The sequence below is a fragment of the Aulonocara stuartgranti genome (genome assembly GCF_965226115.1).
Source record: "Aulonocara stuartgranti genome assembly, chromosome: 3".
In the NCBI taxonomy this organism is placed as follows: Eukaryota; Metazoa; Chordata; class Actinopteri; order Cichliformes; family Cichlidae; genus Aulonocara; species Aulonocara stuartgranti.
Window position 1 is genome coordinate 8697762 of NC_138941.1, and position 22303 is coordinate 8720064.

General features: G+C 40.3%; 1 protein-coding gene and 2 long non-coding RNA genes across 4 annotated transcripts; all 3 read left to right on the forward strand.

Annotated features, from left to right (window-relative positions):
- The first annotated feature begins 289 nt into the window (after nt 1-289).
- LOC309702443 lies at nt 290-1835 on the forward strand. Its single transcript, XR_014275484.1, has 4 exons — nt 290-385; nt 540-712; nt 867-1081; nt 1172-1835. It is a non-coding gene; the product is annotated as an uncharacterized lncRNA (long non-coding RNA).
- Nucleotides 1836-11764: 9929 nt separating this feature from the next.
- On the forward strand, nt 11765-16332 carry LOC309697207 (uncharacterized protein; the record flags this gene model as incomplete). The annotated part of the gene is made up of 3 exons (XM_082518933.1): nt 11765-12532; nt 15332-16282; nt 16324-16332. Exons 1-3 carry the CDS (start codon nt 12515-12517, stop codon nt 16330-16332), a joined length of 978 nt encoding a protein of 325 aa, XP_082375059.1. The 5' UTR covers nt 11765-12514.
- Nucleotides 16333-16338: 6 nt separating this feature from the next.
- On the forward strand, nt 16339-19632 carry LOC309702472. Of its 2 annotated transcripts, XR_014275533.1 has the most exons (4): nt 16339-16432; nt 16758-18770; nt 18856-18967; nt 19048-19631. It is a non-coding gene; the product is annotated as an uncharacterized lncRNA (long non-coding RNA). The 2 variants fall into 2 exon arrangements; XR_014275532.1 differs by having other exon boundaries at nt 18856-19632.
- Nucleotides 19633-22303: the final 2671 nt, after the last annotated feature.

Genomic DNA, 22303 nt, shown 5'->3' on the forward strand with positions numbered 1-22303 from the left:
TTAATTTAAAGACTTTTTTGGACTTTTAAATCAATTTGTTTTTAATTATTATCAGAAGCAACTCATAATAATTTCTTGGATTATTTCAAAACAGCATTAGTCTGTCTATCTGATCGATCTAACTGACATCGATCGGATCTGATCGATCGGTAGAGAGAGGTGTGTGTGTGAGAGAGTTTATCATTTACTGTATTCATTCACAGCTGTAAGGGAGGATGAATACTACCTAGCAGGAAAGATGATAGCCGTGTCAGTTGTGCATGGTGGTCCAGGGCTATCATCTTTCCTGTCAGAAGAGCTGGTACATTATCTTGCAGGCCAGACTTCAGTAAAAGCAACAGTTGCCTCAGTCACAGATGACGACATAGGGAAAGCTTTACAAGAGGTGAGGACAGCGCAGGATTTGAATGCAGGATAGAACTACAGCTTCTTCATCTGTATGACATTAAAAAATTCTTTCTTTGTGTAGGGAAAAAACAGGAATGAAAATCAGACACGTAGGCTTACATTGTGTATGTCCATTTTTATGGGTTTTTCAGATCGACAGTGCTGGTTCAGTGGATGTCCTGCGTGACTGTGTCATAAAACACAGTACTATGCTACAGGTGGCTGGTTGTCTAAGGCATGTTTCCACAGTTGAGGAAAAGAAAGACATTGTGTCTGACTATCTCCGGTGGTATATAATTGCTCGAAACTCATCTGTAATTGACAGGTGAGACAGGTGAATTATTGTTATGACAGTGTTGTTCATAATTTCCGACTGAAATATTTTACATTCTCCAAGGTTTCCAAAGTTCACAGTTTGTCCATAGTTTGTGCATGTACTATGAACTGGTAAATGACACAAAGTTCTCCTCATTCTTTAGATTTAAAGAGGGTCTTTCAGCACTTAATTTCCTGAGTGCACTCCAGCAACACCCTACTTTGCTTTCCCCGGTCCTGTGTCACATGGAAAAGAAACTCACAGCCCTTGAACTTGAGAGACTTTTCAAACCTGACTTCAGCCCATCTGGAAGTAACAGGAGACGTCTGGAAAGTCAAACTGTGGGCTACTGGTCAGACTATCTGCTGGATTGTGAAGGTTTATACCAGTATTTCTTTTAGTACTCATTACAAGACAATGTGTTGAATTCACATATACATATATAATTTTTTTTTAAATTTTTTGCAGAATCACAAACTGCTGTGTCGTTGGGCGATGTTCTGATGTTTGCAACTGGGCTAACATCACTGCCACCTTCTGGATTAGATCCACTACCAAGCCTACAGTTCCTGGATGACTCTTTATTCCCGATGGCAAATACATGCTTAAACTTATTGAAACTACCAATGATAACTTCATATTCCTTGTTTAAATCCAACATGGATTTTGGAATTCAAAACTCCCCAGGATTTGGATGTTTCTAGAATGTCTGGCCTTGTAGTTCAAACCTGCTGTTGATTTATTCCTCAAGTTTTTAAGTCAAATTTTTTTTTAAATATGTTATGAATAGGAGAAGGTGGGACATACTGGCGGTACAGCACAAATCCATTATAGTTTACCAGGTTTATTGTAGTTTTATTAGATAACCCAGTTACTTACAGCTGCTTCTTCTTGGCATTACATTGTAAATTCTGTAGGTTTTTTGCTACGGGACTTATCCAGAAATCTGTTATGTATTTGAGCATGTTTTTTTTATTCTAAAATGTAGGTACATCTGTTCAAAGGAGATTTAAAATGCAATCGCTAGACTTGATTTGTTCAAAGTTTTGACAGTGCTACTAAAAGTAAAGGCATTTAAAGGTGTACTGTGTTCTACTCTTAAAAGTTGTAATAAACACACAATACAGTGCAAGATGTGATTTTGATTTGATTTATTATTTATATAAATGTTCAGGACTGTATCTCAACTTCCATCAGCTAAACAAGGACCAGAATTATCAAGACATTCAGTAAGAATATGCTTTTACAAACACAAACTTAAACTTTTGGCGTCTTCAGCCAACTCATGTAGCCTAGTTCAAAAAAGCAGCATATGCTATAGGTTTTGGTGAAAACAACAAAAAGCCAGGTTTTTGTTTTTTTTAGAAATTTGCAATTTCTATTAACTTCATGTAAAGTTCAGTGGCAGACTCCCAGCAGACGGGCTTTTGAAAATGATTTTGCTCCATTACAAAATTCAGATACTCCTGTATGTTTGAGTCCCCACATACAACTACTGACAGCCTAGACTCAGGAAAAGCGTCCAGTTCAGATTGTTGAATCAGGAATCCACAGTCTCTGGAGCCGTATCTGTGATCAATGGAAGACAATTGCATTAATATAGGTTTACACATAAAGTAATTATTTGATCATTATTATCCGTTACCTGTGGGGTAGGTAGTACAGTTCATTTGGCACACCTCCTGGACATGAAACTGTTCTTGAGGGACGAATCCGATGAGTGTTCCACAGCTTCACACATTCATCAAGATCCTTCTGAACAATGACAGTGAAGCAAAATCTCAAAAGGCACTGATGCTCGTGACTTCCATTGAAGTGTCCAGCATCTCGAAGATCCGCAAACAGCTCCAACCAAAACTGAGCCCTAAAAAAATTGTTTAGAGATAGTTTAGTTTGTTTACATGGCATCGTTTCACAACACGTCATCGCATGGCACTTTACAGTTCATTTTAACTGAATCATATATAGACTCCAGTCAGTTTAAATGTTTTCTATCGAAAGGGATTGCATACAGGCAAAACTCTAAAACATTTCAGTAATGTGCAAAAGTTAATTTATTTTAGGAATTCTAATTAAATGTGAAATTAGCGATACTGAGTCATTACATACAAAGTGAGGTATTTCAAGTATTTCTTACAATGTTAATGATTAAGACGTAGAACTTATGAAAAACCCAAATTCAATGTCTCTAACAATTTGTATGTTCTATTTGTTTGGGTCCTTTTTGCATAAATTACTGCCTCCATGCAGCGTGGTATGGATGCTATCAGTCTGTGGATCTGTTGAGGTGTTATGGAAGACCAGGATGCTTCAGTAGCAGCCTTGAGGTCTTAGCCACTACACTATGTTACACCCCTTTCATCCACACTTACATTAGACAAAACTTTCTATTAATGTGCTTTGATAGTCTCTGTGAACATTCAAATTCTTTTAAGGTGTTCTTTATGGAGGGTGTCAATTATGTTTTTTTTCCCACAGCTGTCAGGACAGCAGTCATGTCCATTCTGTGAGTCCTCCTGAATTAGAAAGACCATTTAGAGGCTCAGGAACCCTTTGCAGATGATTTGAATTAATTAGCTCATAGTAGAGTGGCACTTTAAGTCTAAAATATTTAACCTTTTCACAATATTATGGTTTTGAAGTTGGGTTTTTCTTAAGTTCCAAAGCATAATCATCATAATTACTAAATGGGCTAAAAATGTATAGTTTGGCATACAATGAGTATTTAATATCGGTTTTACTTTTTAAGTTGAATTACTGAAATAATAATAATAATAATAATAACAATAACAACAGTAATAATAATAATGGATTGCATTTATATAGCGCTTTTCGAGGCCCTCAAAGCGCTTTACAATTCCACTGTTCATTCACTCTCACATTCACACACTGGTGGAGGCAGCTACAGTTGTAGCCACAGCTGCCCTGGGGCAGACTGACAATAAATCAACTTTTGCACGACATTCAAATTTGTTACGCCTTTAAATATCAGGCAAAATTAAATGTTATATTTACCTTCCTTTTCGATATATGGACCACCAGGACTCAATTCGCTGGTTATTCGTTGATGAACCAAACATGTGACTGGACTCTCCGCTGAAGTGGTCATCATGATGGTGACGTAGTGCGCACTGAACTGCAGCCATAATGCCGTTTTCTGTCCCACAGTCAGTTCTCAGTCTCATCGGTACAACACCAAGGCTCCCAACACATGACAAGTAATAGTAAGCTATAACCACTGGATTATTATTGGTTGGTCCACATTCTAGCCACAAAACCTTGCGTGAAAATCCATCAATGCACCCTGAAATGGCCAAACCGAATGGTTTGAGCTTGTCATAACCATCAGCATGCCACATGTAGTTGGGTCCCAGCGAATGATAGGTTCTCCTAATGAATCTTCTGCGTGTTCTCATCTGGCATCCATGAGGATTAAGCTCCCGGAGTATTTTCATCACATCATCCCTCTTCACTTTAAGATGATGCTTTTGTTTAAGTACCTGCCACATTGTTCGATACCCAAACAATCGCCCAGGTCCTTGAAGCTCCGCTCTGATTGCGTTAATGATCGTTGTTCTGGAGTGAAAATATTTTCTTCGGTAAAGTCCAGCATTATTAAGTTTACTTTTAAGACTCCTTAAACTTATCTTTACACCATGCAAACTTAACATCATGTCCATGATAACACTATATGAGTGACCTTCGTTGAAATATTTAATGCAGTACTGTAGGGTGTCTGATCCTTCAGCCTGGTCTGTGTCCCGCAAAAGCTCCAGAGACCGTCCACAGGAAGCACAAAAAGGGGTGAAGAGGCTGAAGCTAACGCCACAAAACGGGCAAAACATTTTCCGGTTCTCTATGTAGTGCAGCAAGCACCGTCAGGGTGATAAGGAAGCGCTGTGAGGCGTGAGTTTCTCAACGTTTGTTGACATCCCGAATCACTTTTCTGAGCTACAAATATGGAGTAAGCCTAATCGTTGTGCCACTTCCGGTATTTCAGACAATCCCTTTCCGTCAAGGATTTTTAATTTGTTGTGGATTTTTAATTTGTTGCGGTTTTTTAATTTGTTGTGGATTTTTGATTTGTTGCGGTTTTTTAATTTGTTGTGGATTTTTAATTTGTTGCGGTTTTTTAATTTGTTGTGGATTTTTAATTTGTTGCGGTTTTTTAATTTGTTGTGGATTTTTAATTTGTTGCGGTTTTTTAATTTGTTGTGGATTTTTAATTTGTTGCGGTTTTTTAATTTGTTGTGGATTTTTAATTTGTTGCGGTTTTTTAATTTGTTGTGGATTTTTAATTTGTTGTGGATTTTTAATTTGTTGCGGTTTTTAAATTTGTTGTGGATTTTTAATTTGTTGCGGTTTTTTAATTTGTTGCGTTTTTTTAATTTGTTGTGGATTTTTAATTTGTTGCGGTTTTTTAATTTGTTGCTGTTTTTTAATTTGTTGCGCTTTGCACTTCCCAGCCACCGTAGCTCACTGATATCATTTGCAAAAACCCCAGTGTGACAATATTTATCAGTGAAGCAGAAATCAGGAAGTGACGACTTTTCTTTGAACATTTGCTAAGGCTAAGCTGTGCTTTCTACCACAGTTGGGAATTTCCTGGTTTACAACAAATTATTGTGTCAACACCGCATAAGATTTCAAACTACAGGAAAATCACTGGAGTTATAAGAGGCAGACAACGACACACACACCACATGCATGCTGTTGCTATTTATTGTGGATTAACCTGTCAAGGGCAAGAACAAAAGAATTCTGCCTCAAATACAGGAAATCATAGCTTTCCTGTATTTCCTCCATTGTTGGCATGCTGGTTAGTGCTGTTGCTCCACAGTAAGAAGGTCCTGGGCTAAATTATCCATGAATGTAAACGGCTGTGTGTTTCTATCTGATAGACTGGTGAGCTGTCCAGGGTGTACCCTGCCTGGTAACCTATCACTTCAGGGTTATTTCCCAGCCCTGCTGCAACCAGGATAGAGATAGGAGGATGGTAGTTGTTGTAGACCCATTCAATTTCAATTGAAGGATTAAAATGTTCCAGGAGCTCAACTTACTCCATCTGAACACGTTTCAATCGTGTTTTATGAACACAACATGCAGGTTTACTGAATATGAAAAGGTTGTGTTGATTTAACTCAGTTGTTTAAGTTTCTGCCAAAGCAAAACCTTTGTGTGCAACCAGTGTCCACTATTGAATCAAGTAAATCCAACATGTTTTTGTCAGTGCAAAAGGAGTTACGGTGCCTGTATTCCTGCACAATATAGCCCCGGGAGGGAGGAAAACTTTCTGGTGAAGTTTTGGTTGATTTTTGGGTTTTGCTTGACACTAGGTTGATTTTATCAGTGAGGTTTGGATTGTTTTCTTTCTCTAAGAGAGAGAAAGATGGATGATCCACCGGTGGTTATATTTTTGTATTTTGTGAGTTCCCGATTTAACAAATCAGCTCTTTAATCCAGACCTGAGAGGTTGAACTTTAAAGTGCTATAAAATATTCTTACTGGAAACAGTGGCAAAGTGTTTTTCTCCATGATTATAATGGGCTTGGGAGAAATTCACTTATATGTGACATTGATCACATGAGAAGTCCTGAGCCTAAAAGGATTGCAGCGAGTCAATCCAGTCCAAAAACAAGGAGCTGTTTTCCTTTAAAATGATGACGTCATCTTGCTGGTGATGGAGGCTCGAATAGGCTGCGCGTGAGACTCCATTATCAGCAATATCTGGTATGAATGTGTGTGGATGTATGCATGTGACTGGACTGTGACGGACTGACGACTAAAAGTTTAACTGACTTGATACTGAGACAAAAACGGTGCCGACTTTAGGATTAGTGAATGTCCACAACAATTCACCCAGCCTGTAGAAGAAGGGTGGAGGTTTTGTCTTGCTTTGTTGTTGCAGGAGCAGAAGGATGACAGAGACTAAAGGGGGAGGCTGTAGCTTCACATGAGTGTGAGCTGCAGACTGAACCCTTTGGTTGCTAATGTTGAGTCACTGATGTTTGCATTAAGAAAATTGTGTTTTATTAGCCATGTTTTAATTAAGGTATCACATTATATTGTTGGGAATGTTAAATGCTAAAGTGAAGAAAAGCTTTGATTTCACTCATGACTGAACATGTTATTATTAACCATAGCAGGCCACTGTAAAGAGTCAATTAACTGTTACAGAGGAAAAAAAGGCCAAAAACTCTGTTAATACCTATGAATAACAGGCAATGATAGACTTGTCACATTCAAAATAGAGATATGTAATAACAAACACGGGTCCCTGTCATTTAGGTTCTCCATTGAAATAGTCAATCATTTAGAAAAGTAGAATATATATATATATGTCTCAACGCTGTTTCTCAATAATATTAAAAACCTAAAAACTATTGTTGTGGAAGATAGAAGTCACTGTGACAGCCCTCTGACTGTGGAGGACGTTTGTAATCCTATTTCTGCACTTAAGGCCAACAAATCTCCCGGCACAGATGGTTTAACTGCAGAGTTTTATGAATCATTTTCTAATCTCCTGGCTCCGTTCTTACTGCAGCTTTTCATAGGAAGTGTAGAGAATAACATCCTCCCTCCTACTCTTACTCAGGGTCTCATAACACTTATTCCAAAGCCAAACAAAGACTTACTTCTTATTGATAATTGGAGAGCCATCTGTCTGCTCAATGATGACTATGAGATTATGGCTTTAGTACTTGCTAACAGAATGAAAGAGTTCTTGGACACAATTATGGATGAGACACAATCAGGCTTTATGAGAAACAGACACCTTTCTAAGAACATGAGACTGGTTTTAGATCTACTTGATTACTCTGATTTGGTATCTGACTATAGCTTCATTCTCTTCCTGGATTTTTAAAAGGCTTTTGATACAATTGAACATCAATTTATTTTACACTCTTTGGAAAAATTTGGCATTTTTCTGTAAAGCTATCAAAACCTTGTACACGAATGGCAATAGCTCAATTAAAATGATTAAGACTCCACCCCGAGATTTGACCTGTTATACAAGGAATCAGCACAGCTGATAAGGAGCTCATCATCAGCCAGCTAGCTGATGACACCACACTCTTCTTGAAGAATGCAAATCAAATCCGTCCAGCCCTTAGTGTTATTAGTGATTTCTCTGAGGCATGTTAATACTTTTAGCTATTTTATATCCATAAATGTAAGCAGTGGGAAAAATCTGCTTTTCACAGGAACTTGGTAACAGCAATAAGAGAATACGTAGTTTATTACGGCGGGGAGTCTCTGGCTGGCTGGAGCGGCATCTAATAACCAACTCGCAAAACAAAATAAAAACAACACAACAAACAGATATTATGATACAGACTTATAATCTGCACCAATGTTTTTTCTAAATTCTATAAAGTGAGCGCGAGAGCCCTCGGTGCGCCTGCGCGCTGCTGAAGTCAAAGTAAACTTTATTGTCATCTCCGCTACAGACAGTCCAGCATATAGAGAGAGACGAGACGACGAGGCTGCAGTTACAGCGGTGCAAGTAAACAAACAATAAATATAAGAAGAGTAAGAAAATAAATCTACACTTTAGGACTCGGGGTAAAGGATCAATAACAATTTAATTTATAATTTACAGTTTGATGATTTAAAGTCTCACACAACCCGTCAAAAGGGGCGGGGCCGGCTGCTTCCAAGTAGAGCACATTTCATTTATAATGATGTAAATCCAAGCCCATCATGGATTCACGATCTGAATCCTGGGTTGTGTGAAATCCCAGAAATCAACCTTAGACAAAGTGAATCTGTGAACTAAGGTGTAGGTCTGTTAGGTTAATTGTGCTGATCCTCGGGTTGGGGGATTTGTGTTTGTACTGGAGCGCAAAATTCAAACCAATGGAAGATGGACAACAAAAGTTCAAAGCCATCAGGTGCTCAGTTTATGTATTTATTTTTGGCCTACATCAGTAAGAAATGCCAAATTATATACACAAAGTTACAGGAATCACCACTCCTGTTATTCATGATGATTTCAGTAACATCACATAATAACATGTAACGTTATTATGTGATGTGCGTACTGTTAATGCTGATACTGTGGTGAAATTCTCTGCTTCTTTTGTGTATTCTGCATCTATTACGTCAGATTGTCTTACCCCTCATATGGTTGAGAATTTTGCCAATACCCTGTTAACTACATGTTCCTCCATCCTCGACACTGTGGCACCTATTAAAATGAAGCGCCCCAGAACTTACTCACAATGTTGGTTAAGTGACTCTGTTCGCGCTCTACGACGTGCGTGTCGGCGGGATGAGAGAAGGTGGAGGAAAGATAAACTCCAGGCATCTTACGACATCCTACGTACTAGTCGCTTGAAGTTTCAAACTGCTGCCAAAATGGCTAAAGCAGCTTTTCTTTCAAAAATTATCTCTACCAATGGTAACAATCCTTGAATTTTATTTAAAATTTTTAACTCTGTGGTCAACCCCTGCCCCACTATGCCGCTGCCGTGCTCCACGGTTCTTTGCGAACAATTTTTAAATTATTTTTTAGATAAAGTCTCATCTCTTAAATCTGCTCTTCCTTTAATGACAGGCCCTGCGTTTACCCCTGACTGTTCCTCTTCCTTCTATCAGTTTGAACCCGTTTCACTCCCTACTCTTAAGCGTCTGGTTGAACAACTGAACAATACTAATCTCGTATATGATGTTCTTCCATCTCGTATAGTTAAGGACTGTTTTAGTGCAATTGGACCTAGTATATTGTCCCTTTTGAACTCTTCTTTGCTCTCTGGTTGCGTACCATCAGCCTTTAAACATGCTATAATTCAGCCTGTTCTTAAAAAAAGGAACCTCGATTATAATGATTATGCGAACTATAGGCCGATTTCCAAGCTTCCGTTCTTGGCCAAAATTCTTGAGAAGATAGTGTTGCTTCAACTCCAGGCCTACCTGGATGAGAATAGCATTAATGATAAATTCCAATCGGCCTTCAAACCACATCATAGCACTGAGTCAGCGCTGCTCCGAGTTCTCAATGACCTTCTACTAATGGCTGATAATGGGCGCTCCTCGGTCCTAGTGCTATTGGATTTATCGTCGGCTTTCGATATGGTTGATCATAAAATCCTATTGGCGAGACTTGAGCACGCTGTAGGCATCAAGGGTGTTGCCTTGGATTGGTTTAAATCATACTTGTCCAATCGGCTCTCCTCGGTTCACTTGGCCACTTCCTCTTCCTTCGCTGTACCTGTCTGTTGTGGTGTCCCTCAGGGATCTGTGTTAGGCCCTACTCTGTTCTCATTGTACATGCTTCCATTAAGTGCTATCTTTGAGAAATATCACATCGCTTTTCATTATTATGCCGATGACATTCAGATCTACTTTGAGTTAAATGATGACCTAGCTTTGTCCTTGAATAGTTTTCGAGAGTGCATGTGTGAGGTCAGGCAATGGCTCCTGGCAAATACTCTTATCCTTAATGATAAGAAAACTGAAATTGTGGTCTTTGGCAGTGACGTCCTTCGTGCCAAACTTCGTGATGCTTTTGGTTTTCTCACTAGCTCCTTTTCCGACACTGTTAGGAATTTGGGCGTGTTACTTGACAGCTCATTTAAACTTGATAGACAAGTGTCTGCTGTTGTTAGATCGAGTTTATACCAACTCCGCCTTATTTCTAAGGCCAGGCAGTACATCCCGCATAAAGACCTGGAAAAACTCATCCATGCCTTTGTAACTTCGAGGCTGGATTACTGCAATTCACTCTATTTTGGACTCCACTCTCCCTCCTCCATAGTTTACAGACAGTCCAAAATGCTGCTGCAGGCATTCTAACCAAAACTAAGAAGTTTGCCCACATTACTCCCGTCCTAGCTGATTTGCACTGGTTGCCTGTGAAATACCGTATCCAATTTAAAATTCTGCTGTTTACTTTTAAAATCACTAATAACACAGCACCGAGCTATCTTAAGGTACTCTTAAGCTTATATGTTCCTGCTAGGGCTTTAAGATCATCCTCACAGTTACTGTTGGTGCGGCCTAGATCTCGGCTGAAGTCTAGAGGTGATCGAGCGTTTGCCCTGGCCGCACCAGAGTTGTGGAACAACCTTCCCATTGGCATTCGGACGTCTGACTCTATTCAATCTTTTAAATCACGGCTTAAAACGTATTTGTTTAATCTTGCGTTTTCTACCGGTTAAATGCTGGCCTTGTCTGCAGTGATTTATTTTACTAATTTTCCTATCTTGCTTTTTATTTGCACTGTGTATGTCTTATCCCCATTGTGTGTTGATGGCACAGTTATATTGTGCTATAGCTATGTGCTATAGTTATATTTTTTCTATTGGTGGCTTTTTCCTGTGAACATAATTCTACACTTTTATTTTTATGACTCTGATTATACTTGTGTTAATTTGTTCTATGTTAAGCACTTTGGCATGCCGTTGGTTTTTAAATGTGCTCTATAAATAAAGATTGTTGTTGTTGTTGTCCTGTAAGCACAGTCTGCCTGTGTCTTTTCTCTGCAAATGAACATTTTCAGCCAATATAGGTAATGCATCAACATGGCTGCCGTGGCTAAGTTAGGAATATTTATAATGTCATTTCCAAAACTTGCATATGATCTGCAATTTGTAGCAGATCTACTGACTGTCACAGAGCAGCTGGAGCAGTCTCAAATGGAGGTCAGTCCACTGCTGCCACCTGTGGCCAAGTGCCATAGCTACTGCTGGATGAACTCGTGACACATGTGCACCTGTTTCTATGAACACATTGAGTCTGAGTGGCTGCACTTACACTGGTGCATTCAAACATATTGAAAGATGCCAGCAATGTGGATTGTCAAGACTCAAACTAACCATAATCGATGCCCTGGCTCTCTCTCTCCTGCTCTTCCATCTCTCTCTCCTGCTCTTCCATCTCTCTCTCTCTTGCTCTTCCATCTCTCTCTCTTGCTCTTCCATCTCTCTCTCCTGCTCTTCCATCTCTCTCTCTTGCTCTTCCATCTCTCTCTCCTGCTCTTCCATCTCTCTCTCTCTTGCTCTTCCATCTCTCTCTCCTGCTCTTCCATCTCTCTCTCCTGCTCTTCCATCTCTCTCTCCTGCTCTTCCATCTCTCTCTCTTGCTCTTTTATTTCTCTCTCTTGCTTGCTCTCTCTCTTCCTTTTCCTAAATCCCTCGTTTTGCACAGTCCCTGACGTGCTCTCCGTTGTTTTTTCCCTGCTAATTTTAGCATCACACGGCACAGCTTCTGTATCACGTGGTATAAGGCTCCGCCCTTGTCATTTGTTGAGCAGGAAGAGTGAGCGCTTGTTTTCATGCAGAGTACGTCCCGGATCAAAATGTGAAGTTTTACAAATCACCACTTCTTTAGTGAATATCATTTCAGTCTCAGACAATCTCGTTTCTCTTACAGAGGTTGAATGCACCTTCTGCGGATGGCGGTACCACACAGTGTGCGTGGACTTCCCCTGCACAGAAGGCAACTACAAATGCTGTGAATGCTAAATAAGCAGAAACAAATGATCCCTGTTGTCTTTGCTTGATGATTGGTTTGAGTCTTGACAATCCACATTGCTGGCGTTGCATCTTTCAATGCCAGCAATGGCAGGTATCAGTGCTCAAACCTTTTGTGTTTGTTTCCAACAAGTTGCCCACCTCGGGAAACAAAAATGTGTTCTTTTACTTGTCAGATGAACATATGAGACACTTTGACTCTTCAGTGCAGTGTGGAGCCTAACAAAGATCTGTTTTGTGTCCCAGCTGATCAGCAGGAGGAGGAGAGTCTGACGGAGCAGCAGAGGAACATTTTCAGCTACTTGGACTCAGCTCAGCCACTACAGAGGAAACAATGAGCTCAACACAGAAGGTGACAGACAGAGCAGGACCATGTGACCAAAGATATTTATCACCATATACATTTGAACATTTGCCATAACGATGTAGCTGACGATAGAATTGACACCAGACAAAATACTTTACAGCTGCACAACTTTATTAAAAAGCCATCAATGTATTTTCACTGAAACAAGCAGCTGTTGTTTATGTGCATTAAAGTTATATAAAAATGTAACAGTGCAAATGCAAATTCCTCGCTGACAGTTTAACCAAAAGGCGTTTCCAGTGGAAACTGGCCGACACATCCTGAGCATAACCATGTATAATATCCACTAAACTTCAGAAGAGGTTATACAGTCGTGGCCAAAAGGTTTGAGAATTGCATAAATATTGGAACCTGGAGAAGTTGCTGCTTAAGATTTTATAATACAGATTTGTACTTTATTTCAGATTGAACCTTTAAAGGGGCATTTCTGGACTTTTAAACACCAGTATGTTCCTATAGACCAAATATTTAAAGACCAAAAATGTTCTTCTCTCTTCTCTCCCCTTGTTCTCTCTCGTATTTCTGAGAGTGTATCATGTAACACTATAGATCAACTTAGCTCAGAATATATAAAGCATATAAACAGTTACAGCAATATGATGCAACAAACACAGCAGCTACTGATCCAAAATACTCAAAGCTTCATAGAACTGAAACCAACATTTATTTTTAGCTCCATTCTGCTGCTGATACAGACTTTAGGTTTCTGAACATTAAACTTGTTGCTGCCTTTCATAGTGTGTAACTTGAAGGCCCTGAGTACTTTCTCCCACACTGAAAACACTGGGATGATCACATTATTTGAACATTACCTAATAAGACTGATTCAGCACAGACAGTTATGTTAAACTTTCCTAGCAGTCCTTCACAAACAGGGAACAGTCTGTCTATTCTCTCCATCTGTCAGCTGCTGCTGGCTCTTCCTCCTCCTCTTCCTCACACACTGCTGAGTTTGTCCTGGTGGATCATCAGGGCTGCAAAGCCTCACAGATGATGTGCAGCAGTGGCTCCCTCAGTCTGTCCTCACTCTGGACACTTGTAGTCGTCACACATGGAAATCAAATGTGTGATAAGCTGCAGGATTCAAACACAAGTGTAACTTATAAACACATGTTCATACTTTTATTCCACAATCAGAGAGAAAGAAACAGAGAGAGAGTGCAGGACAGACAGACAGGTGACAGTCTCAGGTGTACACACTGCTACACAACAGCAGCAGAGAAGCAGGATTTAGTGTTTGTGTTATTACGAGTGTAAACAAGAAGAGTTCCAGATGGTGCAGTGGACACATGTGTGACTGCTGTGATTAAAGCATCTTTCTTTCAGCTTAACGAGTGAACCGTCAGCTCGTTCAAACACACGTTAAAGTGCGTTTGGCTCGACACCACCGAACAGAGGCAGCAATATAACACAGCTAACATTAACAGTGCAGTGGATCCTGCTTGTGCCGTGATGTTCAGGACTGCAAACCGAGCAGCATCACTGACTTTCAGCTTGTTGTGTTTGTGGATATATGACTGACTTTAATTATCCACAAAATCATCACATTCTCTGTCAGATTAAGGTCGACTATTGAACGGCGTATATTTTAAAGGCTTTAAAACCAAGTTAACGCTGAAAGTACAAACATCACTAATGTCACATAACTCTGCCGACAAGGCATAGCTATGGCTATGAAATGCTCTTTGTGTATCACTTCTTCATTATGAAAGATGTCATTAATGCACTAGTAATGTCTCATCTGGAGTATTGTTCAATCATTTGGTCAGCAGCTAATAAGACAGATCTTAACAGACTTCAGTTAGTCCAGAATAAGGCGTCCAGATTAGTGTGAAGATGTTCATACTATACTAATATTGATAAAATGCATAATAACCTTTCTTGGCTTCCTGTACAGGCTAAAATATTCTATGGCTTACTTGTAGTTCTAAAGAAAGCAATTCTGTTAAACACACCACATTTATTCTGCTCAGCTGCAGTATCCAGATGAAATACATCATCATATTACACAGTTTTCAACAAGCTGCAATTTAGTAAATGCTCGAGTTAAAAGTAACGTTTTGTAAAACTGTTACATTTAGAGCAACTTTTAAGTGGAATAAGTTGCCTTAAAAAATTAGAGAATTATTCAAAACTTCAATGAACACTTAAAAGCCGATTTACAGAGCTTTTAGTTGTTGTAAATATTGTAAGACATGATTTGTTTTTGAAATTTGTGTAATGTGCCTCAATGTTATTGATATTATTATTATTATTATTGATTGCTTATATTTGAACAATTGTGAAACCTCACTGTGGATGTAAGAGGGAAATTATGTGGATATCTTGAATCCACTTTATTGTGTAATATTTTATGTGAGTATTTGACGGAAGACGAGCAACATCTGTTGTGGAAGCTAACGGGGTTCCTTTAGAATAAACAAACAGGATTTATTATCACTGAATAATTCTGTATAAATCTATACAAATTATAGAAATATGTAATAGGAAACAACAAAATAATCTAAATTATAAAATAGTGTGTGTGTGTGTGTGTGTGTGTGTGTGTGTGTGTGTGTGTGTGTGTGCATGATTTTAGTGTTTGAACAGTCATGAATTATCTTTAACAGCAGGTTGGATGTAATGTGTTAGAACTACCAGCAGGTGGGGATAAGAGACCTTTAAGGTGTTTGGTGCCACGCTCCACCTTCAGGTTTAAAACTAGTGTTAATGGAGTTTGAAGGTTGAGTTTGTTCCACGACTGCATTTCACTCACTGCCTCTGTTTGTATCTCTGTCACTGCAGGACCAACATGGAGCCAGAAGTCAGCGCTCTCAGGAGGCCGACAAACCTCACAGAAGAAAGGGAGAGAAAAAACACACCTGTGACGAGTGTGGGAAGGGTTTTACTGTGAGGGCTTCACTAAAACGGCATCAGGTCATCCACACTGGAGAGAGACCGTTCAGCTGTGACTTGTGTGGAAAGTCTTTTTCCTTGAAGCGTTCCCTAAAAACACACAAACTCATCCACAGTGGAGTTAAAGCATACAGCTGTGATCAGTGTGGCAGAGCTTTTACTCAAAGTAGCAGCTTACAGAGGCATCTAGTTACCCACTCTGGAATTAAGGCATACAGCTGTGACGAGTGTGGGAAGGGTTTTACTGTGAGGGCTAAACTAAAACAGCATCAGGTCATCCACACTGGAGAGAGACCGTTCAGCTGTGACTTGTGTGGAAATTCTTTTTCCAGGAAGGGTTACCTAAAACAACACCAACTCATCCACAGTGGAGTTAAAGCGTACAGCTGTGATCAGTGTGGCAGAGCTTTTACTCACAGTAGCAGCTTACAGAGTCATCTAGTTACCCACTCTGGAATTAAGCCATACAGCTGTGATGAGTGTGGGATGGAGTTTACTCTGAAGGCTTCACTAAAACAGCATCAGGTCATCCACACTGGAGAGAGACCGTTCAGCTGTGACTTGTGTGGAAAGTCTTTTTCCTTGAAGCGTTCCCTAAAAAATCACCAACTCATCCACAGTGGAGTTAAAGCGTACAGCTGTGATCAGTGTGGCAGAGCTTTTACTGACAGTAGCAGCTTACAGAGGCATCTAGTTACCCACTCTGGAATTAAGGCATACAGCTGTGACATCTGTGGAAAAACTTTCAGCCAGAGAAGGAGCCGAAATACACACCTACGCATTCACACCAGACATGATGTGTACTGCTGTGAACAGTGTGGCAAATACTTTACAACAGATGCACAGTTACAACGACACATGTTTACCCACACTGAGGAGAGACCTTATGAATGTGACCTGTGTGAGAAGACTTTTAAAGCTCCACATGACCTGAGAGAACACCAACAGATCCACACCAGAAAGAGACTCTACAAGTGCAGCTACTGTGAGGTATGTATTTATATTGTTATCTTGTCATTTTAGCCTGACTGTTTGGAACAACTCTGCTCATTAAACTGTGTTAGCATGTTAGCAATTCTACTGCATGGAAAAGCAGCTCTGAGTGATTATTCAGATTTTCCTTTCAGTTATGATTTTAGTATTACTGTAGTATTATGGTGGTAGTATTGTAGTTATTGCAGCCCAGTAAACTGAGTGTGTTAACTGAAACAGTCAAATGTAGTTGGACGTCTGCAGAGATGCTCTTTATTTCAGGCGACGTTCAGGATACAAATGTTGAAGGACTGACTTACACAGTCTTTGTGTCTTTGTTTAGAAGCAGAGCGACACAGATGGATCCAGTTCTCAACCCTGTCATCACTGTGGTGGTGGGAAAGACTTTCATTGTGACCTCTGTGGAAAAACTTTCAGTCGGCAAAAGACCCTAAAAGTACATCAACGTAGACACACTGGAGACAAACTGAAATACTGCAAAGAATGTGGGAGAAGCTTCACCACATCAACTGACTTAAAACGACATGAACTGATTCACAGTGGGGTTAAAAAGCACCTCTGTGATCAGTGTGGGTCATCCTTCACCACTGCAGGTCAGCTTAAATCACACAAAGGAGTCCACACAGGAGAGAAACCACACAAGTGCAGACACTGTGAGAGAAGCTTCTCACGGTCAGATAATCGTAACATTCATGAACGTGCACACATGGAAGGAAACTACAGCTGTGACCAGTGTGACAAGAGCTTCAGGAATCTCAGATCATACTCTGCACACAAACGATCCCACGTTACTAATAAACTGTTTCACTGTTACCAATGTGCCCAAACATTCACCTCATTGTCTGCTCTGTGCAAACATCAGCGCGATCACTCAGGGCTGAACTCACTCCCATCACTGGATCACAGTGAATCTGAAGACACAGAAAGATCCTCTGGTTTCTGTGTCAGACTCAAAAAGCTTGAGATCAGGCTCCACAGAGTTCAGATAGAATCTCCTGTAAAAATCTGATGAGGCAGCTGTGAATCAAACTCTTCCCCTAGTTCCATTTTAAGCTTTCAAAACTGTCCTACTGTAGAGTTCATGTCAAGTGGTTAGATTTCTTTTCATCAGTTGGTTGAAAACTGTTTCCTATTATAAAGTTTTTGTTTTAATGTATTTTGATGCACATAAATGTTTTCTTGTTCAGGTTCTTTATGTTATTGAATCTTGCAAATGTTAAATAAAAAATTCAAATGTTAAATATCTTCACTGATGGTTTAAATAAACTGTCCTTTCAGCTTTAGCTCCTAATTTATTCATTATTTATGGATGTAGCACAGCAGCCGTCTCTTGATTAACACATGGAGGGCTCGGGATCTAATGGTGTCGTCTCCCTAATTTGCCCACTCAGTAAATCTCACTCATGGCCAAGAAATTGAAATAAACCTTGTTTCCCTGCTGGATAGTGATCCACTGTAACTCTGCTCCTCCTTCCTGTTTAGGATTTCTGTGGCTGAAGTAAAATTCCCTCCATCCATCACTTATCCCAGCTAACCCAAAGTGAAATAAAGTTTTGCTGGTCTTAAAAAAGCATTACAATAATGGGCATTACCAATGCAAACTGAATGATACAGAAGATGAAAGAAGAGACTTTGATCAGTTAATAAAGCTCATGATCTGGATTCATTGTGGCTGCTACACAGATACTTCTGGGTCACTTCTCTCAGTTAGGAACCTTCCTCACCAAACTGACTGTTGGACCACACCCCTGGTTTCATGAGAAATTGTTTCAGCCATGATTTCTCTTCCTGTATTTCAGAGTAAAGACTGAAGTGACAAATGGAAGCATGTTTAAAAAACACAATGTGAGAGAGACGTTGAGGTCCTTAGAAGTTACCCTGGGTTTTTCTGTCACCCTGCTAGATGTTACACACCTTGTTATTGGACTGATTTCTACTGCTGGACTACTCCTGCGGAGAGTAACAATACTCTTACTAATTAGCTTTCTGTATAATATTGGTGACGCTGAGCACGTTTCCAAGGCTACCGTCTGTCGGGCAGTCAGGAATGTTACAGTTGCACTGAAACGTCTCCTGCACTCGTTTGTGGTGTTCCCCGGTCATAGACCCACAAGATTCATCAAAGAGGGATGCCACAAAGTTGCAGGTATCAGGATGACCAAAACTTAATTTATGATGTGGTGATACTTGAACTACTACTTAAATTTTACATTTATTTTCAGGGTTCCCAGGCGTGATTGGCTGTATAGATGGCACTCACATTCCAATCATTGCTCCTCCAGTAAATGAAGGAGACTATGTGAACAGGAAGTCTTTCCACAGCATTAATGTACAGGTACATAGTTCCCTGTAGCATTTCAAACTAACAAATTATTTCATTATAGTAATGGATGCTAATTTGTGTTCTCTGCACTGTGAAGATCATATGTGATGCTGCCAACATTATCACAAATGTGGAAGCCAAGTGGCCAGGCTCTGTCCATGACTCACAAATATTCCGTGAATGTACACTGAGCACAAAATTTGGACATGGTGAGTTGAGAATACTTTAAAATATATAAAGACCAATTGCTTCAGGGACATTTGAACTGAAGTGTATCCTTCTGTCTTAGGAGAGTTCACTGGCTACTTGCTTGGTGATAGGGGGTATCCATGTTTACCCTATTTGCTTACCCCTTACCCTGACCCTGAACCGGGCCCACAGCAGCGATATAATCTGGCTAATTGCAGGACAAGAGCCAGAATTGAAATGACTATCGGAATGCTTAAGGCCCGGTTCCAGTGCCTGCAAAGACTCAGGGTCACCCCAGAAAGGGCATGTGACATTATTGTGGCATGTGTGATTCTTCACAACATTGCCACAATTAGAGGAGAACACTGTCCTTCTGAACCAAACAGCAGTGATCCAAACCATGAACATCCTGACCCTCCCACGGACATACAAGATGGAAGCGCAGTCAGAGACACCATATGTCACAATCATTTCTTTTGACCCATCACCTCAACATGTTGAAAGAAGAATAAACAGATTTTTTGTTCAACTGGCTTTATTGGTCGCCTGTATTTCCTGTACACAAAGTATTACAAGATGTAAACCTCATAAAGTGTCTCTGTTGCTTCCTCCTCTGTAACAGCTGTCAATGTTTCTTCATTATTTTCCTGTAGTAAAGAAATAAACAACATTGCTGTTCTACTGTAAACTCATATAATCTGTGGAGTATTACTCACAACTGCATGTTGGTCTGGCTCAACAGGAGGCTGCACCAGATGCAGTACACCATCACCATCAACTGATAGAATATGAGGTTTATACAGGTCACTTATAACTTACAAGGGACCAAATGGCAATTAACAAACATACCAATCACCTTACACTTCATTGTCATTATGCTCTCAAAGACAACCAAGGCTGAGGGAAGGCAAAATCAGTAGGAAAATAACTTCACTACAAAATAATCCATTATGGTAAAGAGTTTATCAAATGAATGAGCAGCACTGCAAAGGTGACTGTGAAGAAAGGATGTATGCACATCATGTATTATTTTGAATTTACCCCCTATGTAGGCACTTGTGTCTTGCGGGGTTATTGACTCAGAGGATGTCCCCGCAGAGATGCCTTCAGCCACAGGGCGCCCACTGTTTTGGCTGAGGGCCAACTGCTCAGCCTCTGTGAGTGGTGGTGGTGGAGGACCCCCACCTGTTTTTCGGGCCTCCGCTTTTTTTCTGTTGGCTATAACGGGTCACATTTGAGCATACAGAGTAAGCAAATATGTACTTGTAATGTGCTCAGATAATTTCAATAAGTGCTTACAGAGGGGAAATTAATGTAGCCTCTAACTGCAATTGATTTACATGGGACAAACAGACCAAGCACTATGGCTCATAATACAATTACACCTTACCTGTTTGGACTATATTTTTATATTTCATTTTTACTTGCTGCCAGGAACGTTTGGGGCCTGTTGGGTTGCACCTGTGCTCACATCACGTCACAAAATAAAATGTATAAGATAACAAATAAAATAACATATGATAAAATAACGTGTTAAATGGGTGGAAATCCCTAGATCAATGTTTAAATTAACACTCACGCATTGACTCTGTCGGCTATGTTTTGCCATGCATGCTCCCTTTCTTTTGCAGCTGTGGCTGTGTTACTTTTTTCCGCGGAATTTGCATGTTATCGGCATATGCTGCCATCAGAATTTCGGCCTCAAGCGCTGTAAAATACATTGACCGCGCCTTCTTTCCCTCCGTCTCCATGGTGACTCGCTTAATCTGTGCTCCGCTTATCAGGGCTTTATGTATCCTCGTCCACGCGCTTAACTTGGGGTTAAAGCAACTCCGCGTTGACTGAACTAATTGTTATCAGCCTTTCTGAAACCGAATATTCCGAGTTGGACAGTTCGGGGTTACTCAACCCTGCGTATCGTTTTTCACACTGAGTTTTCTAAACCGGCTTCCTGAAACAGGGCCCTGGTGTCAGATCTGCATGCAGTGTCAATGAGACGATCAACAACAGATCAGACAAAACACTCAGGCGGACACTCCTCTGTAGAAGGAAACATGGAAAGTGTGAGGTAATCAGTGCACAACATCACTTTGTATTTCAGGCTGTTTTTATATAGAACTTCAGCACCAATGTAAAAGTTCTGGTTTTAGGAAGATGAAGAACATTTTCAGGAAGGATGCCGTCTGCAAGCAGAGCTGCTTGAACCTCAGCGCTGAGGTCCAGACTACTTCCTGTGAAGCCACGTGATGTAAATCTGCTGCTGTAACTTCACAGTTTACTGAAGCTAAATGCAACGTTACCATATAATCTGTTTTCAACAAAGGTTTCACTCCGTCCGGTGTTGATGGAATGATTCAGGCCGTACTCGTCAGGCTTCCCGTCGACCACACGCATTTCAGTCACAAACCCGTGACTGACAACAAGGGAAACAGCAGAAGAAAAGATGTGAAACATACTGGATGATGATGATGGAGGATTAACCGCGGTGGCTAAACTGTTTCCTGTCTTTGTGGGCGTACTCACAGGGAAGTTTCCAGGCACGTCAGTCTTGGTGGCTAAAGTCTCCATTTTCCAACATGTATCGCTACAGGTGCAAAGACACAACATTAATCATCAGTGTAAATATTTTAATGCTGTCCAAACGGTGTTTGCTTTGTCTGTCCTCTCGCACTCACAGAGGAAACGAGGACGCCACCTTCAACCTATCTTCAGTTGGCTCAACCATGGCCGGACTTCCTGTTGGCTTTGTGACAGCAAACCACTTGAAATGAGAGCAAACTGCAGTCAAGCACCACTTACAGCAACCTGTGGACACGCAAATGGAAAGCACTGAGAATCATACAGAAGCATAAGAGCTGTTTATTGTAACACGTGTGTGTGTGTGTGTGTGTGTGTGTGTGTGCACATTAATAATACACTGATGTATGTTAGTTTGATTTATGCTATATCTGAGAAAACAATTGCAGAATTTTACATCAAAGTTTCCAAAGCTGATGTTTTGTTGTTCACACTGTTTTATATTCATATATCTGTGAAGGTTCTCAGTCATCCAGGTCATCGTAGTCAAAGGAGCTTGCAAAGAAAAGCGTCTGGACTTCTTTAAGTTACTTGAAGACGTTTCACCTCTCATCCGAGAAGCTTCTTCAGTTCTAAGGTCAAATGGTGGAGAGTCCCAGATATAAACCTAGTGGGAGTGACCCCCCACAGAGGGACAAAAGGACCCCTGATGATCCTCTAATCGCCTGAGCCAAGGTGTGAAAATGGGCGTGGGTCCCAATCAGCCAGAGTTTCGGGTGTGTTCATTGTGAAACCTGGCCCCACCTTATCATGCGAATTCCTGAGGTCAGATGGCCCAG